This window comes from Chrysemys picta, chromosome 1 (genome assembly GCF_011386835.1).
Source record: "Chrysemys picta bellii isolate R12L10 chromosome 1, ASM1138683v2, whole genome shotgun sequence".
Taxonomy (NCBI): domain Eukaryota; kingdom Metazoa; phylum Chordata; order Testudines; family Emydidae; genus Chrysemys; species Chrysemys picta.
Window position 1 is genome coordinate 224132618 of NC_088791.1, and position 24379 is coordinate 224156996.

The following is a 24379-nucleotide window of genomic DNA, read 5'->3' on the forward strand; positions in this document are numbered from 1 at the left end:
ACCGAACTGCCAGACGATAGTCATTCGCTTTTTCCCTGACCCAGTCATATGTTGTATTATCTAGCAGACATTTACTAGCAGAACTGTAGTTTTGATTCTGATTAAATCTCTATTTATCACAGGGCAATTATGGAGGCATTGAATATACTCTCCTTCAGAGTGGAGTGTGAGTAAATTGGTGGCATCACAAGTGGAACCCTGGTATCGCTAAGAGATTATTTACATATGGTTAATATCATTCTGCTGCCTCGAGCCACTGCATGTGTTCTGTTTTAATGCAGACAGTTTAAAGGTGGGCACAGATCCTAAATCGCATCTTGTTTATTATTCACAGCAGACTCCGATTTTTCTCCAAGTTGAGCTTTTTTCATTCTGGGTAATATGTCCTAGAGTGCCTCTCTCTTTTTCAGCAGCATCTGCTTATTTTTGAAGACTTACCTTAGTGATTACATAAAGGACTTAACAAGGACACACATTAGCAATGTAAAATAAGAACTGCAGTCAAAATATATTTTTAGAAAATCAGATGAACAATAGGGCCTGCACATTTGTATTAAGATTAGGGTTACTGAACCATTAAAATGATTTCCAGAACCCTGGGAAATGGGTCCTGTATTATAAGTTCTTTCATAGTCCCTATGAAATATAAAGAAAGGATCCTACACTGTAGTTTATGTCAGCTGCCAAAATTACAGTGTGCATTGTGGCCTACTAAGTTTTGTAGAAGCAATTATTCACAAATATTAAAAGTTACACCCTTTTCCTTGGATATTTGACCTGCTCAGCATCTGCCAAGAATTCAGAGTGAAACTCCACAACCCCAAATTATTTTATGATGTGCCAAAGAATGCTTTGGGCAGGGATTGTCTTTGTGAAGCAGGAAAATATGTTGGAAAAGATTAATAAAACTTGGAAATGATCTTTTGATGAGCAGTATTTGGCTTTTACCATTTACATCTATTTGAGAAATATGATACAGGGAGGAGGCAGGACAAGGAAAATGGAAAGAGGTTTTTTTTGTTTTGTTTTAAAAAATAAAGCTTGAAATAATTCTATCTTTTAATCACGCCATATAAATTAGCCTGACAATCTGTAATTAAATGTCAACACTGATCTGACATTTTAATGCAACTATTTATGCAAATCGGCAAGATTTGCAATCTTCTCTGACGGCCATCCAAAAAAGTCATCCTCTCTTATTACATTAATAATATCATCATCTTCCAGACCTGTCCTCTGAACCAATGGTCAAAGGGGAGGATGTGTATCATTTCAAGACTCATTTTTAGGCAATGGAGATCATATTTAGCAGGTTTTGCTCTAAGCTGTGTTCTTCCGTCAGTTACAATAACCACCTGCAAGCAGCAGTGAAAAGGACATTGCTGCTGACACTCAGTAATGAACAAGCAAGGCTTTCAATACTGAGATGGTTTCTACAGATGGTCACCATGGACTTTTCAGTTCCCAAGATAGCAAGGTCAGATCTACACTACAAACATTTGCTGGCATAGCAGAGATGTGGTGAGGCGTGACTTGTGACCAACACACTTGTGCCAGCAAAAGCCCCTACTATAGATATAGTTATACTAGCAAAACTGTGCTTTTGCCAGTATAGCGTATTTTGCTAGGGGAAGGGCAGGGTAGGAGAGGGATGGGCAAGATAGTTGGAATAAGATATACACCTCTACCCTGATATAACGCCACCCGATATAACACAAATTTGGATACAACGTGGTAAAGCAGTGCTCCGGGGGGGGGCGGGGCTGTGAGCTCCGGCAGATCAAATCAAGTTCAATATATCGCGGTTTCACCTATAACGCGGTAAGATTTTTTGGCTCCCAAGGACAGCGTTATATCGAGGTAGAGGTGTACTGGCAAATGTGCATTATTGGAAGTGTGAGCTGCATCCACTTTGCTGGTATAATATACCTATGCTGTCAAAACCTTTCAAGCGTAGGCATGATCTAAAACTTTTCCCCAAAATTGATACTGTAATTTCCCCCTATGCCTATGATATTCAGTAAACCCTTTTATTTATTCAGCAAGTCCTTCTAAAGTGTCTCATGTCAATAATTTATTCAATACAATACAATAGATACATCTTCATTAGAGCCTAATAATTTACAATGTCTAATTTAAAAATGTCTACAAACTTGCTTGGAATTATGGGTAAAAAAGCACATCTGAAAAGGGGTACAATTGTTTGTGTTCTTCTGTCTTAAAAATGACCATACATGCTCAGATCTGATACTGTATGCCAAGACACAGGCCAAAGAGAATTTAAAACAGCCAAGTCTGTAAATCTGTGAAATGATTCAGAAGGAAATATTGACTAAGTAGGGCCTTGCAAATGGCAGAAGAACAGGATACTCAGTGTATTTCTTTTCCTTTACCAGAACTTGCTAAATTCTGAATTGCTTTCCTTACCCTACATTTTAATATGCCTTCCTGATGCAAAATGAATAAGAGTGAAGGAAGACATGCAGTGGGACAAGTTTTCAAAATTTGCAAAACATGTATTTACTCATATGGGCATTTGTACATATGAAATAAATATTTGGGAACATAAGTAACACAGTTTACATACATAATGTCGATTATTTTTCACTCCAATACATACAAAATGGCATGGGTATACAGATAATTAGTTTCCTCCAAAAACTTAACCAGAACAAGGAATGACCAAACTGCTATGCTTCTGTATCTATAGACAAAAAAAAAAAATTGTCCTTTGTTTTGTTAAATGTGGTGTTTGGATTTCATAACAGTACTATTGATATACTGCCTCTCTATGTTGTCAGCCTATGAAAAAAGTGCACACTGTGATCATGAGTCTCACATTATTTCATGTGACATAAAGGTGTTGTCAGCATAAAAGCCAAATTGCTTTTTATCTACAAGAGGTTGGCAAAATGCATTAGAGAAAAATTGCATGTTTAGACAAAATCATTTCACATCTGGATCCAAACCTGACTTTAATCTGGATCCAAACCTGACTTTGATCATAAGTGAAATGAGCTTGACTTCTAATTGCACTTCTGGATCTTTTAAATGTATTTCATATTTTCAGAGTGAATAAAGACGGTGGCAAGCAGAGTGAGGAATTATGGATAGTAATAAAGTTCTAAACTGAGAAATAATGTTTATTTCCCATTAGTTAAATAAATAAGCTATAAATTAGAATGAAAATACATCTGTAAGGGCTATGTGATGTGCTATGAGACACTAGAACATCAAAATTTATCAGGCAGTGTAATGGTGAAGTACCCTTTTCATTTAAAAGGGACATCAACTGAAAAAAACACATTTCTGTCTGAAAAATTTGCACTGCTACTATTACAAGTAATGCCCAAGATTACTATATTTGGAAAAAAAAAAAGTTGAAAGTCTTTCATTTTTAACTATGTACTTTTGACAATACTTTGAATACAGCCAGTTTCATGGTCCCCAATGTACTGTATAGTCCAGGGGTCGGTAACGTTCGGCAAGCGGCGCGGGCGAGCGATGTGCTGGCCGCGGCTTCTTGCCGCCCCCATTGGCCCGGGACGGCGAACCGTGGCCAGTGGGGTCCGCGATCGGCCGAACCTGCCGCGTCAGCAGGTAAATAAAACTGGCCCGGCCCGCCAGGGTGCTTACCGCGTGCCGAACGTTGCTGACCCCTGGTATGCTCTCTGTATGTGTGTATATATATCTCCTCAATATATGTTCCATTCTATATGCATCCGAAGAAGTGGGCTGTAGTCCACGAAAGCTTATGGTCTAATAAATTTGTTAGTCTCTAAGGTGCCACAAGTACTCCTGTTCTTCTTTTTGCGGATACAGACTAACACGGCTGCTACTCTGAAACCTGGTATTGTCAGTTTCCCTTAGTTTTAAAAAAGATAATAGAAGCAAAGGAGGGAGAGAGGGGAAGGCTTGTCAATGTTTTCAGAGGAGTTAAAAAAAGACTATATAAAGCATAAGCTAACAGAAAATATTTCTTTTTAATTAGCCAATTTATAAAAATCCAGTTGACCGTTTCTCTTTAAATAATAAGGTCAGTTTAGGAGGACATATCTATTTGAACTAATGCTGATTTTGTTCAATTTCTCAAGCACTGTTTTCCAATATCGCAGATACAACATCTGTTCTAAGAACACGAAGGGCTCTGTGCCTCTGAAATAACCCCTGGAAGGTCACAAATCTTGGCTCTACATCGAGCCGCCTATTCATCAGAAATTTGGCTCATCTGCAGAAGCAATTCTCTTTTCACTGAGTAGGTTGGGCCAATGGAAAATAAGACATCATGTAAATAAGCCTGTTCACCCACAGACCAGCTCTCTGCTGAATCACGGCAACTAAAAATTGACGTCACATTGCCACAAAGGCTAGTTTTAACACTTGAAAAGTTGGATTCACCATCTCATTCTTGTTGTCCAGATATTCAGAATAAGTAAGTAACTCCTGGTCCACTCTCCACCCTTATCTAGTTCTGCACCCTTATCTCACACTTTGATCAAATAAAATAGAAGCTACTCAACATTTTTGCAGTGCCTTCAACCAGAGGACTTCAGCGTGCTTTACAAATAGTAATGAACAAAACCTCAACACCCCATGTGAGGCAGGGTAAGTATTATTACCCTCAGTTTACAGGTGGGGAAACTGAGGCACATAACAGTTTAGTTCTGGTCTAAACACAGTTTTTGTACTGATAAAGCTGTCAGTTAGAGCTGTATTGTTTTACCAAAATAATAAACACAGCATAACCCCTCGTGTGGACACAGATATACTGGTTTATTTATTAATTATTATTTTATTATTATCTATTTGCATTACTGCAGTGCCAAGGAGACCTAGTCATGGACAAGAAATAGGTTACGCACTGTACAACACAGAACAAAAGGATGGAATAAGCTATATCAGCATATAAGCACATTTATATTGGTATAACAGAGCCCATGCTAGGGAGGTTGTACTGCTGAACTATACTGGCATAGTCATATAATAGTATGACTTTTGTGTGTAGACAAGGCCTAAGTGACTGAAAACAATACGTAATTAAGTTCTTTTCTACTAAGCTCTCTTGTCCTTTTCACTGTAATTTGGAGGCTTCAAAAGACGTGACTAGTACATGCTTAAATGTAGCAGCTGATATGAGCTTTGTACATGCACCAGGTAAATTCAGCAGCACTTGAGTGACATTGTTTAAAAGCATATTTATAGAGAGGCTCTTTAAAAGGTCTTTGAAGCTAATGAATAGAATTGGGGGGGAAATCATCATCAGCAGACTTCGTAAGTATGAGAACAGTGCACTATTTTTGTTGTCACAGTGGTCCAGTACCTTGACTGACCTATGCTTCTTATATAATACATTATTCTTCAAGGTGTGTATTTTAATAATTTTGTCAAAACCCATACACTATATATTTCCTGTTCAACTTGTGGCACAGTCTTCCTGATTTGCAAAGGATGAGGCAGGTAACTATGAAGCAAATGTAGCTGATCTACATACACAAATATTTTTTATTATTATTCTATGCTATGCTTCATCTGAAGTATTTTGAGTAAATATGCACTTTTCATAAAAATTACAAACTCCGTGGTATACACAGTAGTTCACAACACTCTAAATGCTATAAATATGTACCTAAGCATACAGAAAAAATGTATGTTCTTTTATTTGAGAAACTGTATGTGATCATGTAATTTAAGATTGTGTCATATGACATAAACTCAAAGGCGACAGAGTATTAATCTACCTTTAAATATTTCCTAACCTTCAAGATCTTAACTGTTGACCCGTAACATTTAATTTTTGCACAAAATGTCAAAGTTTAAAAAAAATTAAAAGAACATTTAAAAAAAAAAGGTACTTCCCTCTCTATGGCTTTGAAGTTCTGCTGGCTTTCAAGAAATTGTAAGGAGCACATAGATATACTATAATCTTGAACTATTTAAATTGACAACATTAGAACTCCCTGTTCCATTTACTTTATCAGATCTGTAAAGAAAATATTCCCGTGCACCTTAGGAACTCCATAGGGGGAAGTGTGCCCCTCTAGTTCACCTTAAAAGGTTTACAGGAAGGAGCCCTTCTCCCACATATACAAGTTTAAACTCATAACAGGGCCTTGTGGTTTCTATGATTCTGCAAAATCCCCTTTTATTGCATAACTTTTGCCTCAGTCTAAGCTTTAAATAACAGAGAAATTCCTAGCCCTTATGATTGCAAAAAAATCTCTCTAACATGAGCCAAACACACAACACCACATTGCTGTTTTCTTGAGTTTCCGAACAGAAAATTTAAAACAGCTATAAGACACAAGCTGCCCTGTCCATCTTCGTTGAGGAGGAGCGAATAACTATTCTGAAGTTGAATGGTAAATATTCAAACATCAGCACCTAACAATTTCACTGCTGATCATTTTAGCAAAATCATCCAGTGAATGTTTCTATCCCACCATCAAGTTGGATGCCGTGGCAGATACTGATTGTACTCTGAAGAGTTTGGTATCAACCTTTGGGCAGACAAAGCATGGAAAACTTCAAGTTGAAAGGGAAAAGTTTCAGAAAGCTACGAGTGTAAGAATGGAAACTGTTATGCAACCTTAACTATGACAGTCACTGCCAGGCAGCTGCTATGATTGCTTTTGTTTTTTAAGCAGTATAAGCCAGAGATAGATAGGGAGGTAATTTTAGGGCAGTGAAATCATATTGTGGAACAAATTGAAGTGAAGGAACATCAGAAAAGAGCATTAGAAGCCAGAAGAGGAACACAAATCAATAAATAAAAATTATTAATTTTGAAATAGTTTTAAGAAATTGTAAGTGACAAGTGGCTGGGCCGTAGGGACAAAAAAAAGCCTCATTTTGCTGCATTTGTGCCAAGTATGGATTTGTCACCCATATCTGAAGGTTTGGGTTCAATTTAGAGTATTTAGGTTAAGTATATGAGACAGAATTAATGCAAGTCTCAGATATACCAATGCACCTGGATTTTCAATTTCTACTTCTCCTCACCATTCAGTTTGCCACTGGAATTCTTTTAATCACAACACATGTCTCTCACTGCATTTTTCTGATGTCCTTTCTGAAATGTAAATAATCATCTGTTCTGTTTTCAGCAGTCATGGCAGCATGTGGGAACTCTATATTCTGGATTCTAAGTGGTTGTGTGGTATTGCAACTCCTTCATTCTGGAAGAAACTAATAGCAAGTTTCTGTAACTTTAGTAAGCAAGGTCAACATTTTCACACGTGGGTACATAAAGTTAAGCCCTTAAATTAGTATTTAGGCACCTAACCATAAAGTAACCCAATATTCTGAGGTCCTGAGTACCCACAAATCCCAGTGAACTCAACCAGGGCTAGCGATGCCCAGCCCCTTTGAAAATCAGGTGCCTAAATATGGATTTAGAAGATTGAAGTTCTGAAAATTTTGGCCTGAGCTTTTCATTTTCATGTGCAGTTTTCAGAAGTATTTTCTACTGGTTGGGGGAGAAAAATACACACACAGTGCTACACTTGGGGAAAAAGTAATGGAGGAGTGTGGAAGCACTAGAAATCTACTGGGTACCTGGAGGGGAGCAGAGCTGTAGCTAAATATTTTTGGAATCTGTGTGACACAGAGCGTAAGCAGACACTGTCCATTCTGGGAAACAGGGGGTACCTATTAAACATTACACAAAAAACAAGGATTCCACGGAAAGCTTAAGACAAATATTTGAGGGTCCTATTAATAAATTTGTTTTCTGGTAAAGATAAGTAACATGTAACAACACTATTATGCCATTGATGAACCATCTCACAGATTCAACATTGATAGGACAGCCCCTAGAGAAGCACTTTATGCTCTATATTTTTAGATACCCTCCTTTCAAAAAAGAACTGAAATGTCAAAATTTGATTTCCTGGGAAATTTTACAAGTCATAGAAGTTTATTTTTTAATTTTTGGTAAACCTACTATCAAATGCCTGTTATATATTTAAGGCATCTAGTGCATTGGTGGGTTGACACTGTAACTGTAACTGTAGATAAGACCTATATGTTTTTCAGATTTATAAAGGAAGAAATAAATAGCATAGCATCTCTAAGATACAGCCTTTCATATCCATTCACACAGCCAAAGCTATTGTCCAGGTTCTCATAATCTCATATCTCAATTACTGAAACGACCTTTTTTCTGGCCTTGCCCCACTCATATCTGTTCAGAATGCTGTTGCAGAGATCATTCTCCTAGAACATTGCTTTGACCATGGCTATCCCTTCTCTATAGCATCAAACAAAAGCTACTTGTCTTCACCGCCAAGACCCTACATGGCCTATCCCCACCCTATCTACCATCCCTCAATCACTATCACAACGTCGACTCCCATCTCTGATTGGCCAACGATGCCAGCCTACATCACTGACTTGTTAATTTTCAAGAAAGCATCCCTTTGTGTTTTCTCTCATGCTTGGAAGGTGCTCCCCATAAACATCCGCATAACTAATTCATTACCCTACTTCAAAATCCTCTTTTGCCATGATGCCTACAAAATCCTGATAATGGTTAGACCACTGGTGTGCTCATATTACTGCCAATCATGCTGACCAATATTGTCTCATTGTTTCCTTGTATTCCCCCATCTGTCTAGGTCCATCTATTGTCTCTTCTTTTTATACTAAGATGATAAGCTTTTTGGGGCAAGGACGGTCTTCTGTTCTGTGTTTGTACAGCACTTAACACAATGAGATTATGGTTCTCAGGCTCCTCATCAGTTTGATAATACAAAGTATAAATTATAAACAATAATAATCTACAGAATGGATTCATTTTGCATATATTTGCTAATCCACCAGGCTAAAGGATTGATTGTTGCAACTATGGTTACTACAAATGGGAGGGTTATGGGAAAAAGAAGGAGTTTCAGGATTAATCACCCTACCTGGAATTCCATGGGGTGAGGTAGAGAAGTAGATTAATAGATTTTATGGTCAGACGGACCCATTATGATCATCTAGTCTAACCTGCTGCATAACACATGCCATAACCCTCACCCAATAATATTTGTACCAAGACCATAACTTCTGTTTGAGCTCTTGCATATCTATTAGAAAGATATTCAGTCTTGATTTAAAGATTTCAAGTGATACAGAATATACCACGTCCCTAGGTAAATTGTTGCAATGGTTAATTACCCTCACTATTAAAAATTTGTACCTTACTTCTAGTCTGAATTTCTCTAGCTTCATTATGCCTGTTTCTGCTAGATCAGTGGTTCTCAAACTTTTATACTGGTGACCCCTTTCACATAGCAAGCCTCTGAGTGCGAGCCCCCTTATAAATTAAAAACACGTTTTTATATATTTAACACCATTATAAATTCTGGAGGCAAAGAGGGGTTTGGGGTGGAGGCTGACAGCTCGCGACCCCCCATGTAATATCCTCCCAACCGCCTGAGGGGTCCTGACTCCCAGTTTGAGAACCCCTGTGCTAGATCAAAGTGCTGTCTATTATCAGAAATCTCTTCCCCATGTAAATATTTGTTGGCAGTGACCACCTTTCTCTTGGATCAAGACTGAGCTTGATCTTAAACTTCTCGTTATTAGGAATGTTTTCCAGATCTCATATTATTTTTGTAGCTCTTTTAAACCCTTTGTAATTTTTCAAAAACATTTTTTTTTTAAGTCTGGACATCAGAACAGAACATAATATTCTAGTAATGCCACTAATGCCATATACTGCGGTAATATCCCCTCCCTACTCTTATTTGATTTTCCCCTGCTTATACATCCAATAATTGTGTTCTCTTTCTTAGCTACAGAATCATACTGGGAACTCACATTCCATTAGTGATCTCCCTTGCTCCCTAAATTCTTTTCAGTGTCACTGTATTCCAGAATACAGTCCCCATCTTTGAAGCATGAACACCTACATTCTTTGTTTCAGACATACAACCTAGGATTTTTCTGTATTAAAACTAAAACACCTTTGTTTAAATAAGCCCACCTCACCAAGTGATCCCCATCGGTGTGTAAAACTGACTTGACCACATCCTTATTTACCACTTCACCAATTTTCAGGTCATCTGCAAATTTTATCTTTTCTTCCAGATCACTGATAAAGATCTTGAACAACATTGGTCCAAGAACAGATCCCTGTGGAACCTAACCAGAAACATCCCAATTGCATGAATATTCCGTATGTACAACTACTTTTTGAGCTTTATTTAGTTAATCAGTTTTTAAACTATCTAGAATGGACTACATTGATTTTCTATAGTGCTAATTTTTTATCAGAATCTCATGTGGGAGTAAGTCAAATGCCTTACAGAAGTCAAAATATATTATGTCAACCAAATTTATAATCACATCAAAAATTATATCGAGTTTTTTAACAAGACCTGTTGTCCATAAAACCATGCTGACTGGCATTAGTTATGATTCCATGCTTTAATTCTTTACTGATTGTGTCCCTTATCAGCCTTTCCATGAGTTTACCAGTATCAATGTGAGACTAAATGATCCATAGTTACCTGGATCATCCCATTTACCCTTATAAAATACTGGAACAAGATTTACTTTTTTCCATTCCTTTGGAACTTTCCCAGTAATCTAAAATTTGTTAAAATTTAACAATAATGGTTAAGAGAGATCCTCAATCAATTCTTTTAATTCTCTTGGATACAAGCTTTCCGGTCTAGTAAGGTATTAAGCGAGAGAAAGTAACCTTTGAGCTTTATTGATGAATTTTTCAACTTTAAAAGGCTTGAACTTCCTCCATAATCATGTCATTAGAGTATTTTCATGAGGAAGTGCACAGTACCCACAGGTACCTTTGCCATGACAATGTTTGAATTAACCTCAAGCAACCTGCTGCCTCACAGCTGTGAAATATTTGTAATGATCTAGGAATATTCCTGCTTTGTATGGCTTTGCCTACTTGTCTTGTGCATGTTTCCTTTTGTCATCTCTCCCTACTCACACACATTTTAAGGGCAAAAGCTTAGAATTCTCACAAAAGAACATTAAAAGGAGGGAAAAGGAAAATTGAGCACATTTTCTTTTTAAATTACTCTAATGTTGCTATTTGATTTATATTCTTGATGTTTTGTGAGCTGGGTGGATGCTCACATTCCAATATAAAATATCATAGATGGAAATCTAGAAAATCCCTGGTTTTGCAGAGTCCATCAACTGTAAATGACAACTCAAACTAGATTACAAAAACCCACAGGATATCAAATTTACAATCATTAGAAACTCTTGTTTAGACATTTTTAATTTACTATCTTGTCTTTCTATATTGTTTATGCTAGAAGATGGCACAGCATTTTACAAGCTGAGATTTCTTTATTTGTGTTACAAAAAATACAAGTTTAAAACTCCATAAGGGAAAAGAGCATAAGCATGGCTCAGAAACAGGGCCGGCTCTAGGCACCAGCGCCCCAAGCATATGCTTGGGGTGGCACTTTTCAAGGGGCAGCATTCCAGCCTTTTGGGGTGGCATTCCGGCTTTTTTGTTTTTCTGCTTGGGGCGGCAAAAAACCTGGAGCCGGCCCTGCTCAGAAAGTCAATACCAATTGTATAGTACATGTTTCTTAAAAAAACAGATCTGCTGGTACAGGATTACTTATAGCTCTCTTTTACCGTGCAACATTGTACCTGTACACAACTGGATCAGATACTACTACAAGGACTATGCATAGTATCCAGGACCAAATGTGTTTGGTTTGAGTTAGTTTTTCCTTTAAATTATTAGTGCCAACTTCTGTTCTCAACTATATAATTTATATATGGGGTAAATCCAGTGATGTCAGTGGAGTTACTCTGTATTTACTCTAATGCATAATAAAGTTAGGGAAATATAGTTTTCTGTGTCAAATAAAAGTTGCATGTGAAGTAGAAACATAATGTTTTCCCCCTGCAAATGCTAAAAAAATACTGGAAAACAGTAGAGGACAAACATCCAAAAGAGCCTTATTCCACCATCATTTCGATCTTGCCATTCATCGGGAGGGCCATAAAGTTTCCTTTTGAATCATTCCACAGCATCAGTGTGAGTGTTGATGGCGGGCAGGAATGCGAAGACTGCCATCTTTGGTTTTTGCTGTCCCGTAGGGGAAAATTATTGCACAACACCGTGATGTGGAATCATTTACATTCAAAACAATATAACAATGCAAATATACAACAGAAAGTAATTTCAAGGATTCTAAGGTATAGCTGTATCCTCCATGCATCCTTTTTAGATGTTCAAAAGCCTTTTAGAGTGAAACCCCAATCAGCTTGCTTTTCAAAATTAAGTTTTAGATCAAATTTTATTTTTCTCAGCCCTTGCTTTCCATCACCAGATCACAGACAGCAGCCATGTCCTGTTCTAATGAGCCAGATGATTAGAGGGGAAACAGGCAGTGAGTGCTGTGCAGATGGGGGAAAGAAAGCCAGTGCTAGCCTCTCAGAGTAGGGTTACCATACGTCCGGATTTTCCCGGACATGTCCGGCTTTTTGGGCTCCAAATCCCCGTCCGGGGGGAAATCCCCAAAAGCCGGACATGTCCGGGAAAATCGGGACATGCGGGGCCTGCCGTGCGGGTGCTCGGGGGACGGGACGGTGGTGCCAGGCCGGGCCAGGCCGGTGGCTCGGGGGACGGGCCGGCGGTGCCAGGCTGGGCCGGGCCGGGGGCTCGGGGGACGGGCCGGCGGCCGGGACAGCGGTGCGGTGCTGAGGGCCGGGGGTGCTCGGCCGGGGGCCCGGGGGCCGGGCCGGGGACCGGCAGTGCTGGGCGGGCCCGGGGTGCTCGGCCGGGGGCCGGGCCCGGGGCCGGCACCCCAGGGCCCGAGCCGACCCAGGCTGGAAACGCTGGGGGGGCCAGCCTGGGCCGCGCCTCCTCCCCCCACACTCCCCCTTACCTGCTTCAGGCTTCCCGCGAATCAAATGTTCGCGGGAAGCAGGGGAGGGGGCGGAGACTTTGGGGAGGGGGCGGAGTTGGGGCGGGGGGGGCATGGGCGGGGCTGGGGGCGGGGCCCCGTGGAGTGTCCTCCTTTCGGAGGCACTAAATATGGTAACCCTATCTCAGAGGGCCTATTATGCATAGAACTTCCAATAAGCTTCAATGGACTACACGCTGGGATAACTAGCAGGAGCACCCTGATCTCTCCGAACAGTGATCCAGATGTGAGTTTCCACTCCAAATAGCTACTGAGATTTTGATCCCATCTGCCTATTCTAATGGAGCCAGAAAGCTCTAGTTATCTCTAACCAGGTGCAGAGACCAATTCTAGGCCTGTTGGGACAGTGGGTGTCAGTTCCGTGACAATGCACTTGCCCTACACATCAGCAAAGCAGCATTCCTATCAGCTGCTGTTAGCTAGGAAGTGGACGCAGGTTGGGAAAAAGAAAATGGATTCTCTAAAATTAAACATCAATTTGAAAGTATTTTTTAAAAGCACAGATTACAGTTTTACTCTAAAAGACTCTCCTATGTTTGGAAAGAGAGCAGTCAGAAGAGCAGAGGGAAGGGAAGACAAAGAGAATTCCACTTGCACCATTAGATTCACAGTGACATTGATTATACACAAAAATCAGATATTTACACACACACAAATAACCATTTAGAAATGTACTTATCTGCAGCCCAATGAAAAGCTTATTTGCAGAAAATCTCACTCCATTTGACAAGTATCTGACTGAAATATTCTTAAGTGGCTAAAAAACCCCAAGGGATTAAGTAATTGCGCTTTGTGCATATGCTGCCAAAAATAACTTTGGCTAGTATGACATAATTCTACTAGACATTTGTTAACATAATGCTACTTATTTTCTTGTGTTGCCTAACTACAATATTTACTTTTGCACCTTTGTATGTCTGCCCTATTATCATGGGAAATGGTTTCAAAGACATGTGGTTTTGTGCAGGGAGTATTTAGCCTGGGTTTTCCATTCTCTAATGCTCAATGCAATTTTGCTGACACAACACAATATAATAAATTGGTTTTCTTCTCTCTCTCTCTCCATCTGTGACCCGTGTTCTGATGAAAGACAAGTAATTTACCTGACTCCTGGAGATAGCGATACACCAAGAAATTCACTTCGTCACTGGTTATGCTCATCTTAGCCCCACCTCAATATGATGAGGTTTACAAGAAGTGTGATCCACGCTCTGTTCAAAGGGGGGAAGAAAACATAAGAGTTTTTGTTCTATTTTGATTTACTATATTATTTGCTACCAGAACTAAGGAACATTATTTAAAGGGACACAGTTAATATTTTAAAGGCTAAAATATTGACATTTATTACAGTTGTGATTCAACCTGTATGCGAGAGATGCAAAGAGAGCGCTGTAAATGTTGAAAGAACTTTAGCTTTACTACAGTTCTCTTGGATACCCCCTTCAGTGTATGAGTACACTCTGATCAGCACTACTGGCAATTACAGTCAATGCATAGTACACCACACCACACCTAATCTTTTCCAGCCCAAACTTTATAATCTGGTTTTCTGCCTGGTGGTTTATCCACGTGAGAAACAGACAGTAACCTCAAAAAATAGCACAATGTTACTCAGAGAACTTAAATAAAATAGCAGTAAAATTACAAGCAACTCCAAAAAAAAAACCAAAAACAAAACAAAACAAAAAAAACCCCAGAACAAATAGCAAATGTATATTTATAGGGAATAATGCAGAACACTTTGTGCAGAACAATGTATACACCTCTCTGCATAATAAAAAGTTCTAATGTCTCAAGTATTCGGTGGTTCATAAAGCACAAAAGTCAAGCTTGGATGATTTACTAAAATAACCATAACCTTTAAAAAGAAAGACAGTTTTGCATGACTAGTTTGGGTATACTTTGTGATAAAAAAAAGAAGCCAAATGCTATATATTAAGACGTTATTTTGTATTTGAGGTTCTCTCTCTAAATCTCGATGACAATTTTTTTTGTTCTGGTTTAGTTGGTTCAGAAAATTCACCATAACAGCTTTAAGTACTTTAAGTGAGCCATACAGCTCTGACATCCACGCCGAACACATAACCACTATGTAAAGGTTTGGAAGTAAGAGCATGCTTACACATTATAAATGAAGAATTTTGTAGGAGTCTGGCTGTTTGTTTTAATTTCTCAAATGTCTCTTCTTGGCAGGCAGGATGGTCTTTGTTCACTGAAAACCTCTTCAGTAATTCCTGTTGCCTAGAGTAGCACCTGCTACTGTAGGCAGTGCTGATCAACTACAAGTTTCCCCCACTGACGATCTAAACCAGCAGGTCGTTCATGACTGTAACAGATGTCTTTGCATATTTATGTAAATAGAATTCTTCTGAACTTCATTATGCCTTTTATTCCCCTTCCCTGTTCTATTTCAGTAATGGCTCAGATGCTGTATTTCCACCACAACCAATACCTTGGATATTGGGTTCTATATTACAGGCGCTTGCACCTCGTGCAAAAGAGAAAATACATAGCACGTTCTCCTCCTCCTATGATTTTGTGATTAAAGCACGGATCTGGGATTCGGGACATCTAGGTTCAATTTCCGTTATGCTACAGTCTCCCTATGTGTCCCTGGGAAAGTCACTTGGTCTCCCTGTACCTCAAGTTCTTCATCTATGAAGTAGGGGTAAAACTTCCCTATCCACAGCAATGTTGAGAGAATAAATTCATTACTATATGCGAGGAGGGTGGATACTAAGGTGATGGATATCATAGCAGACAGATAAATCTACCTTTGTGAACTACAGAATTTTGCATTTAATGGCAAAAATGCATATTAAGAGATCGTTTTTTTTTATAAATCCCTATAAAGAGCCTACTTAAAAAAGGAAACCTTTAAATACAACTTTACTGCTGTCTACTAGAGTAAATAGTATTTGAATAATTCTGAATAATTCACCAAGCATCCCTTTTGTATAATACACTCAAAACAATCAAAGCCCCCAAAGACATTAGTGATGCCTGTTAAAGCCATTTTTATCTCCATCTATTTGATTACATTTAAACATATATTCCTATCACAACTGTTCATTCCTACAGCAGTGATAACAAGAGTGTAAGAAACTGACAGCGCTGGTTTAAAAAAAACCCACCAACCCTTTTTTTAGTATCTTAAAAATAGCACTTTCATTTCCTTGGTGGTAGGAAAGATGGTAAAGTTAAAACCTCTTACAAAAATTCAGTTTCAGTGATGACGTACATTGTGCTGCTGTGAGCATTATTAAGAATATCTCAAGAAATTACAAGTGCTGCTCCTGGGATACATCTTATTAGGCTGAGTTATTAATATCATAATCTTTCCTCATACAGAGGTTCTTTTTTCCCCCCCCAGACAACACCTTTGTTAAATGAATTAAAAGCCAGAGGAAATCAGTCTGACGGCAAAATAAATAGTTTGGCAACTACAGAGAAAGCCTCCATAGCAGCTACCTTTCTCCCTTTTGTATTAGAATTCCAAACACACTAAGGAGCTGGATTTATAATGCATTTTCCCTGAAGTCAGTGAACAGGAATTACTTTGACATATGTGTCAGATCATATCTTTATACACATTGTTACCATCCCATAAATAACCAGATGATCCCTGCTCATGCATTTAAGTTCCCCCCTCCTGCAGATGCCAATGCAGCAATAAGATACACAACCACGGGGCTCCATCCATCTGAAATGATCCAGAGATCTTGGCTCTGCCCCAGAGTAATCTATTCATTAGAAATTCAGCTGAGCCATGAAAGACTATACTAAATTTCATTAACCCTGCCTTCTGACTTCCCCCATCCCTACCCAAAAATACCCCAAACCTGATATCAGACTATGAAAAAGACAGTCGGGAGGAGAGGAACATAATTGTCTCTTGTGTAGCTCTAAGTCTGATTCGGGAACAAAGAAACAAAACAAAACAAAAATCCCTCCCGCACAATAAAACTCAGTCCATCTCTAAAATTCTGAGAAAACCTCCAATTGAAAGCTGGGGTGGAGTGGGGTGTGTGTGTAGTAACCAAATGTTCTCCCCTCATTAGTGGTGATCAATATTGTCTAAATTAATACTCCTTCTCTCTTCTTTTTTTAAATAGTGCTCAGAGACAACATTAATGTGCTTATGGGGCTGTTTCACATTTAAACTAAAGTGATAACATTTGAGTTCGCTGTAATATAATTAAGTTCACAACACACAACAACAGGCAGACGGTCAAAACACATCCAAGCTCTTTTTTACCTGAAACACCTTTTCTCATAACCAGTTACATGTTATGGAGGGTCTGATTAGCTTCAACTATACACAGAAAAAAATGAGTCCCATTTACACATACGCATGCGTGGGCTTAAAGTTAAGCATGTGAGTAGCACCAATAAAGTCAACGGGACTAGTCATATACTTAAAATTAACCCACAGTACTGTTGACCCCAGGCGTTTAAGAATGAGGAGTGTGTTTATAAAATCAGGGACTTACCTTGCATTATCCACAGGCATTTAACTACCTTCAGTTATTTAAATTATAAAACTTGAAAGGGTGGTTATCACTTTTTTTCTTTTAAAGTGAGAGTTGGGGTAAACAAAATACCAGGTTTGGGCCTTTTCTTTTCTTTTCCGCTCTGTTTTTTTAATCCTTAATTTGTATTTTACTCTTTTGTGGGATGCTGGAGGGCTGCACTCTTGCTCAGGGATATGACCAGGAAGCTCCAGGGGGCAGCAGAGGCTGCCTGAAGAGAGGATTTGGGATTTGCCTCTAGAAGCAGAGTCAGCAGCCTGTTAAGGGGAATGAATGTAGGAGAAGCTAATCCTCCCTCCCCTTCAAAATATCCACGGTGATATTCACCTACATTGCCTCAAGCAGAAGAGAGATGAGCCAGCAAGTGAGGAAGACTCACTAATACGGCCCCCTTCTATTTCCTTTCCCCTCCCTGCTGGTGGCTAATCAGAGAGCCAAAGGGCAGTAGACAAGCTGGGCTGGCACTTGCATGACTCATTGAGGGAGTATGGCAGCTCCAGGGTGCTTTGAATGCAAGCTGAACACGGGCTCTTCCTTCTCACTCCACACCCCTCTGTCTCTCATTAAGTGAGGTTATACTATTCATCTAGTCACCTAGTAGAGTTGGTTGGGAAATGGCATTTTTCTGCATGAAAACTTTCAGTGACAACATATTTTTTCATTTTCTAAATCTTCCAAGGAAGATTTCAGATTTTCCGCACAAATCTGAATGCAAAAGAATTTCAGCCAAACATCAAAATACTTGGAAACACTGCCTTAGTGCCTTATGGAGTTGAAGTTCAGGTGCATCCTGCTCCCATTCTCCTCTATAGGCTAGGTTCCCTGGTCAAGCTACACCTCCCATGATGCACCACTGCCAGCAACACCTATGATGCTCCTCATCTCCTCTCTTGAAGGAGGGGAGGAAGTGCATCATGGGAAACAGTCTGGCCAGAAAGCCCATCCAATAGAAGAGAACAGGATCTGAAAAAAATAAAAATAAAATAAAACTCTGAGGCATCATATTCTAATAAAAATATTTTGGTTTTCTGGTGTTTGGCTTTTTCGATGAAAAACAACATTTCCTATGGAAAGCAGCCACTTTCCATTAAAAAATTAGTCAACCTCCCGCATTTTCTGTTGAAAAATAGTCAAAATTTTCAACCAGCCCTAGTATCTGTTTCTAGGCTCTGTAACCAGAGTGTCTAAACACAATAGTCACTGATTAAGAATCAGTATCTTCCTCACCGAGAGGACAGCAATTGTTTTTGTCCCGTACGCTGCGTTTTTGCTCCTTGTCTGTCTTTCATTCCAGATTTCTTCTCTTGAATTGGAAGCCTTATCCTGTTCCACTCCCAGGATGCCAGAAGCTTTGGAGGGCAGGTAGTCTCGCTTTTTCATCTCCCCCTTGCCTTGTAAGCTGCTGCTGATTCAGGCAGATATAATTTAAGCCACCTTTTCTTTTTAAGTAGCTTCTGATAATAGACCAAGTCTGCTGATGACCAGGGGTCAAATTGGGAGAAGAAAAAAGAATGGTGATGTACTCTTTCCAAGCTACACTCAGGTGAGTTGCCAAAAAAAAGTACCCTTCATAGTAAATTGTTTATAATATAGACCATGGATGCTCTCTGAACTCCACTGAGCTCCCTCCCTTTACGAGTCTGAAATATGCCCATGGCCTCTGCTGAACTTCTTGGACTTGGTTTCTTCTTGACTGGGAAAAAGGAATAATTGGTGGCATCTCCTACGTGCCACCCACTTGTGGCTCCAAAATGAGATGTCATTCACAGTAAATTTTGGAGTTCTCTGACTCTCCCTACTTTTTTTCCTCTGTGAGGAATTAAACAGAAAACTACACTGATACTTAAATCATGGTCATTGGCCATGTAAGTTAACGCCTCAGTGATATGAACGAAGGAGGTCAAACCTGTCAGAGCTATTGTTCCAGGCTCTCTATTGGTTACACTCAGTTCCTATTTTTGAGGCTTTCTTCACAACCATATCACCTAGCAACTTCTTGGTTTTTGTTTTAAAATCAAAAGTTGAGTTTCTGGAGAACAAGAGAAGAGCTTCAAATAAGTGCTGCTGTGGCATACCCTTATGTACTGGCTCAGTCAGGGTCCTCTGAGTGACATTTATAGCAGCTCAGCAGGGGCCTAGACCTCCAAGACAAAAGGCATGGGGCTTTCAGGGATCCCAAATAGCCCAACATTAGGACTAGCTTTTTAAAAACCCCAGGAATTATATTTACCTGAGTCTTCTGTTTTTTGTTTTGTTTTTTAAATGAGGGTGAACAAAAATAAATGAATAAAAATCCAGCTAGCAAGATTGAACTTACGTTCATAAAATTCTCACTGCTACCCACAATCACACATTTTCATAACTGGAACCATGTCTATAATCTATACAATTATTCCTGAAAATCCCTGATGTAAACAAGGAATGGTCCAGCTCTGATACTGACATGTTGAAGTGTATCTTGTCCAATTAGTCACTGAATCTGAATCTTGAAGGAAAAGGAAGTGGAGGGAATGGGAGTGGGAATTAAATATTTAATGAAAATAAACCTCTATTTTGCCTTGAAGAGCTCATTCCTGGTGGTAGGAATTAATGGGTCAGATCCTACAATCAAATTTGTGTGGGCAGACCACTACACTCATGCAAAGTCCCAGCAACTACAAGGGGACTAAGGATCCATCCATACATATCTGAATGCAGGAGTAGAGTCATAGCACTCTGAAATATTGATAATGACATGCTTTGGAGCAGACTAATCTCTGATGTGCAAGACACATTCACTACATACCTTTAAAAGTCTCTGCAACTGTACAAGGTCCCTATTAGAACCGGGCGGGAAAGGATTTTCCATTCTCAGAAATTTGTGTGAGATTTTTAAAACATTTTCCTGTCTCAAATCAGGGTGAAAAGTCAAAAATCTCAAAAAAAAAAATTGTGAACTGAAAGTAATAAAAAAACATTGATTTGAGTCAATTGAACTGTTTTGGTTTGATCATTTCAAGGTGTTTCATTTCCAATAAACTTGTAACTTTTAAAATATTTTAAAATATAAATTAATGTAAAATTCAAAATAAAATGTTGTTTCAAACTGAAAAAAGTGAACTTTTCATTTTGAAAATGTCAAAATGGGATGTTTTGACCCTTTATTTTCCCTCCAAATTTTTGGAAACAGGAAATTCATCAAAATTGACCCTTTCCTGCAAAAAAGTTTCCATTTCAGCAAATCAGCATTTTTCAATAGAAAAATGTTTAATTGAAAAATGCCCAGCCAGCTTTAGTCTTATATCAAAAGAGGCAAAGTTGTGCACCACCAAGATTAAAGCCCATCCCTATATTTAGGATGTTACTGATGTATAACATTCCCCCTCCCCCCCACATTTTTACACTTAAAACCTATTAGTTTGCTTGGTTTATTTTTCAGTCCTCAGCTGGTTTTCTTAATGATATCAGCCTCCAGCATTGCAGTTCTGAGAGCTCAAGTGGATCTTTTCCAGCTCCCTCTGCTCTGAAGTGAAAAGGGTTTTTGCTGTATTGATCTTTCCTTCTTGGCACTTTGCTAAGAAAAAAAACACCCTTCTTAATTAGTGCAATTGTGTTGTATTTCTTTCATGACCTACTTTGAAAAGAGGCAATTTCAATTAGTTTTTTTTTTAAAATAAACAAAAATAATTTAATGTTTACATGCATACACTATATGAAGAGCTGTAGGAAACCAAGATAAAAGAAGGCTGATGGTAGCTCTAGGGCTCACAGCTGAAATTAGTATCTGAAAATAAGGAGTACGGATTAGAGGCATTAAGAATTGACTATACTAATGGATTTGAGTTGAGAACAGAGATATTGGGTGAAATCCTGGCACCACTGACTGGAAAAACTCCCATTTGACTTCAGCGAAGCCAGGATTTCACTCCTTATATGCACACAAAGGGCTAGATTCACAAAAGGATTTAAGCACCTAACTGCCATTTTAGACACCTAAATCCCGGAATCAGGCCCCACTGGGATTCCCAAAATCTCCATTCAACTGCTGCCAAACTGTAGGCACATGAACTCGCTCAGCACCCTCATTTTTGCACTAAAAGTTCCCTAGGCTCCTATGCTTCTGCCTCTGGACCAATGTTGCCTCTAATTTTTTATGTCCATGTGCGGAATGAAGTTTGTTATGTGCATCAATATGGAGGTGATGGGCGGCAGGGGTGGGTTCGGAGTATGGCAGGGGGCTCAAGGCTGAGGCAGAGGGTTCGGGTGCAGGGAGGGGGAGGGCTCTGGCTAGGGCCAACGATGAGGGACTTGGGGTGCAGGCTGCCCCGGGGCTGCGGTGGGGAGCGAGGACTCCCCCCAGCCCTCTCTCACTGCAGCAGCACAGGGTCGGGAGAGGGGTGCCTCTCCCCGGCGGTAGCAGCTAACAGCTGGGCTGGGCTGGGCGTGCCTCTCTGTGTGGGGCTGGGGAAATAGCACCGCCGCCCCAGCACACAGCCTCATGCGGCTCCGCTCCATGCGGCCCCTCCAGCTTGGCAAAGTTCAGGGGGAGGGGCCACCCAGGGGACGTCCCCCGACATAGACTCTGCACACCTCTGCGGGCACCTCCAGCTTCAGGGGTTGCTGGCCAAGTGGGCAACTTTGCACAGGGCGGGAGGCTCTGCCTTCTGCCCCCTGCACACAAGGGGGAGGTACTTGCGGGTGGGTTCGAACTACCCATCCCGTGGGGGTTGGGCAAAACCACCCTCAGCTACATCAGCCACTGGAATTGTGCCCCTGGCCGAGCTCTGTGCCTGGATACACGCGCTCCAAGGGCCACACAGGGAATCAGTCTTCGCCTCCCCAAGCCCACCGGCTGACTCGCAAGGCTGGTCGAGCTCGGAGGTGGGCCCAGAGGGATAAGGGGCAGCGGCTGCGGGGGGCCAGGGGCAGCTTGGCACTCCATCCCTGGGAGCGCAGTGGGGTCACAGGACGGTGGCTTGGGCACCTCCTGCTAACTTGCAGTGGCTCATTAAACCCACCAGACGAGTTGGCTGCAGCACAATGGGCTGGGAGCGCTGCTGCTTGGCTTGGGGTTTTAATTCCTCTCCACTGCATGTGATCCCCTCCCCCGCCCAGTCCCGACAGCTCTGGCTGGGCTGGGCCGGAGGAGAGGAACCTCTCCCCGCCTGCACGGCCCTTGATAACCTACTGCGCGGCTTAGAGGGAACTTAGCTCTGGACAAGTGCACAGCAGCCTCACTCAAGGTGTCTGGACGCCTAAACTCCAGAGTGATGCATGAACCAGGGAAAGATAGGCGTTCCTCTGTCTATTTTAGTTCAGGGACAATATACCCTGAGTGTACAAGTAAATATTTAACTTTTATGTAATTTTTTTCATCCATATTGAAAAAGAACATATACCATTTAGGATTCAACTTCAAAAATTCCAATAGAAGCACGTTCCATGTGGTTTTTAGCATAACATACTCAGAGCTTGCCTACCGGATCAAGCCCCTATACAAAACAGCCAGAGAAGGACCACCCTCATAACTTTGAGCCCAGTGACTAGGATACTCATTGGCAACAAGTGAGACCCTTGATTCAAGTCCCCACTTTACCTGAGTGAGGGGGTGGGCGGGGGAAAAGGATTTGAGCAGGGAAAAGGATCTGTCGCCTCTCTGGTAAGTGACCTAACCACTAGGCTATTCTGATGTGGTGCTCCCTCAGTTTATCTTGTTGAAGCTGTTTCCTTTGAATAAATAATAAAAGAATCATGGGTCCAGAGAGAACACACACGAGAGTGACGCTGTAGCCTGTTGGTTAGAGCAGTCTCCTGGGGAGACCCAGGATCCAGTCCTCCTGCTCCAGTGCCTTTTGTATTTTACATTATTTTTCCACAGTGTGATTGGATGTTTTTAAAGTATTTTATTAATTATTATTATATTTTAATTTTATTATTATTATTACTACACCATGGTAAATTTTTTTTCTTCATTCTCCCATAACTCAAAAATAACTGAAAGGATTGAGTTCTAAGTTAAAAATAAAATTAAAAAAACCAAACAAACAAAAATAAAACCTTCAGGCAAACAAAGAACATGGAAAATTTCAGTCCCCAAAATAAATATTTTGAAAAACGTGGAATGTGTGAAAGCACTAGTTTATAATGGAAACTATTTAAATATGGCAGATGCCATTTGATACCTACTATTTTCATAGAGATTGGGTATGAACATAAATAGATAAAGAGCTCTGTCTTCAAATATAACATTAGAAACATTTAGAGGGGAAGAAAGCATTTGCTTATTTCATCAGAAGTAGATAAAAGCTGCCTATTCTTTGTTATAATGGATAATGCTAAGGGATTATCAATTTTAACTGCTGCAAGGATAATCAGCGCACAGAATAGGTGCCTATCAATGTAATAACATCAAACATAAATACATGAATCAAGATATATTACTACTGTTAAGCATTTCTATCCTTCATTATTAATTCCATGTACTGGAGATGATCAGATCACACTTCTACTGGTTTTACATGACTTCACTAGCATCACTCCTGATCTCACATTGGTGTGAGATCAAAATTCAGCCCAGTGACAGGTTCGTACTCAGTTAGGCACAGCCTACTTATTTATCTGTCCTTGTCAAGGCAGGCAAGTCCCTGCTTGCCATTCTAATATTCCTAACAACTGCTTCTGAGGAGACTGTATGGGTGAAATAAGAAGATTTATTTTCTATTTCTCTTCAAGTCAGGAAAACAGATAATTCTCTTCCAAAAGGGGTCTCAGTAGAATCTTCTAAGTAGTTACTGATCAGATACTGAATTTTGTTAATTAAATTATATTTTCCATATGCAAATAGCTAAATATTTTCATACAAATAACTTGGTCCAGTGTACCCCTTTATATGGATTTTGCTTCAGACAGAAGAATGTGTGCACTGAATACATATGTGTCCCTTTGAAATGTTCTTGG

The 24379-nt window shown here is 39.9% G+C and overlaps 1 protein-coding gene across 22 annotated transcripts in view; it reads right to left on the bottom strand.

The window, feature by feature from the left end:
* TBL1X (transducin beta like 1 X-linked) overlaps positions 1-24379 on the bottom strand; it is a 280764-nt gene that overhangs the window by 65181 nt on the left and 191204 nt on the right. For all 22 annotated transcript variants that reach the window (XR_010597654.1, XR_010597653.1, XM_065580711.1 and 19 more), the window contains one exon: positions 14015-14122. Coding sequence is in view for 19 of the 22 variants with exons in the window: in XM_065580711.1 (XP_065436783.1) it covers positions 14015-14072 (58 nt within the window). In the remaining 3 variants the exon portion in view is untranslated. The remainder of the gene's footprint in view (positions 1-14014; positions 14123-24379) is intronic.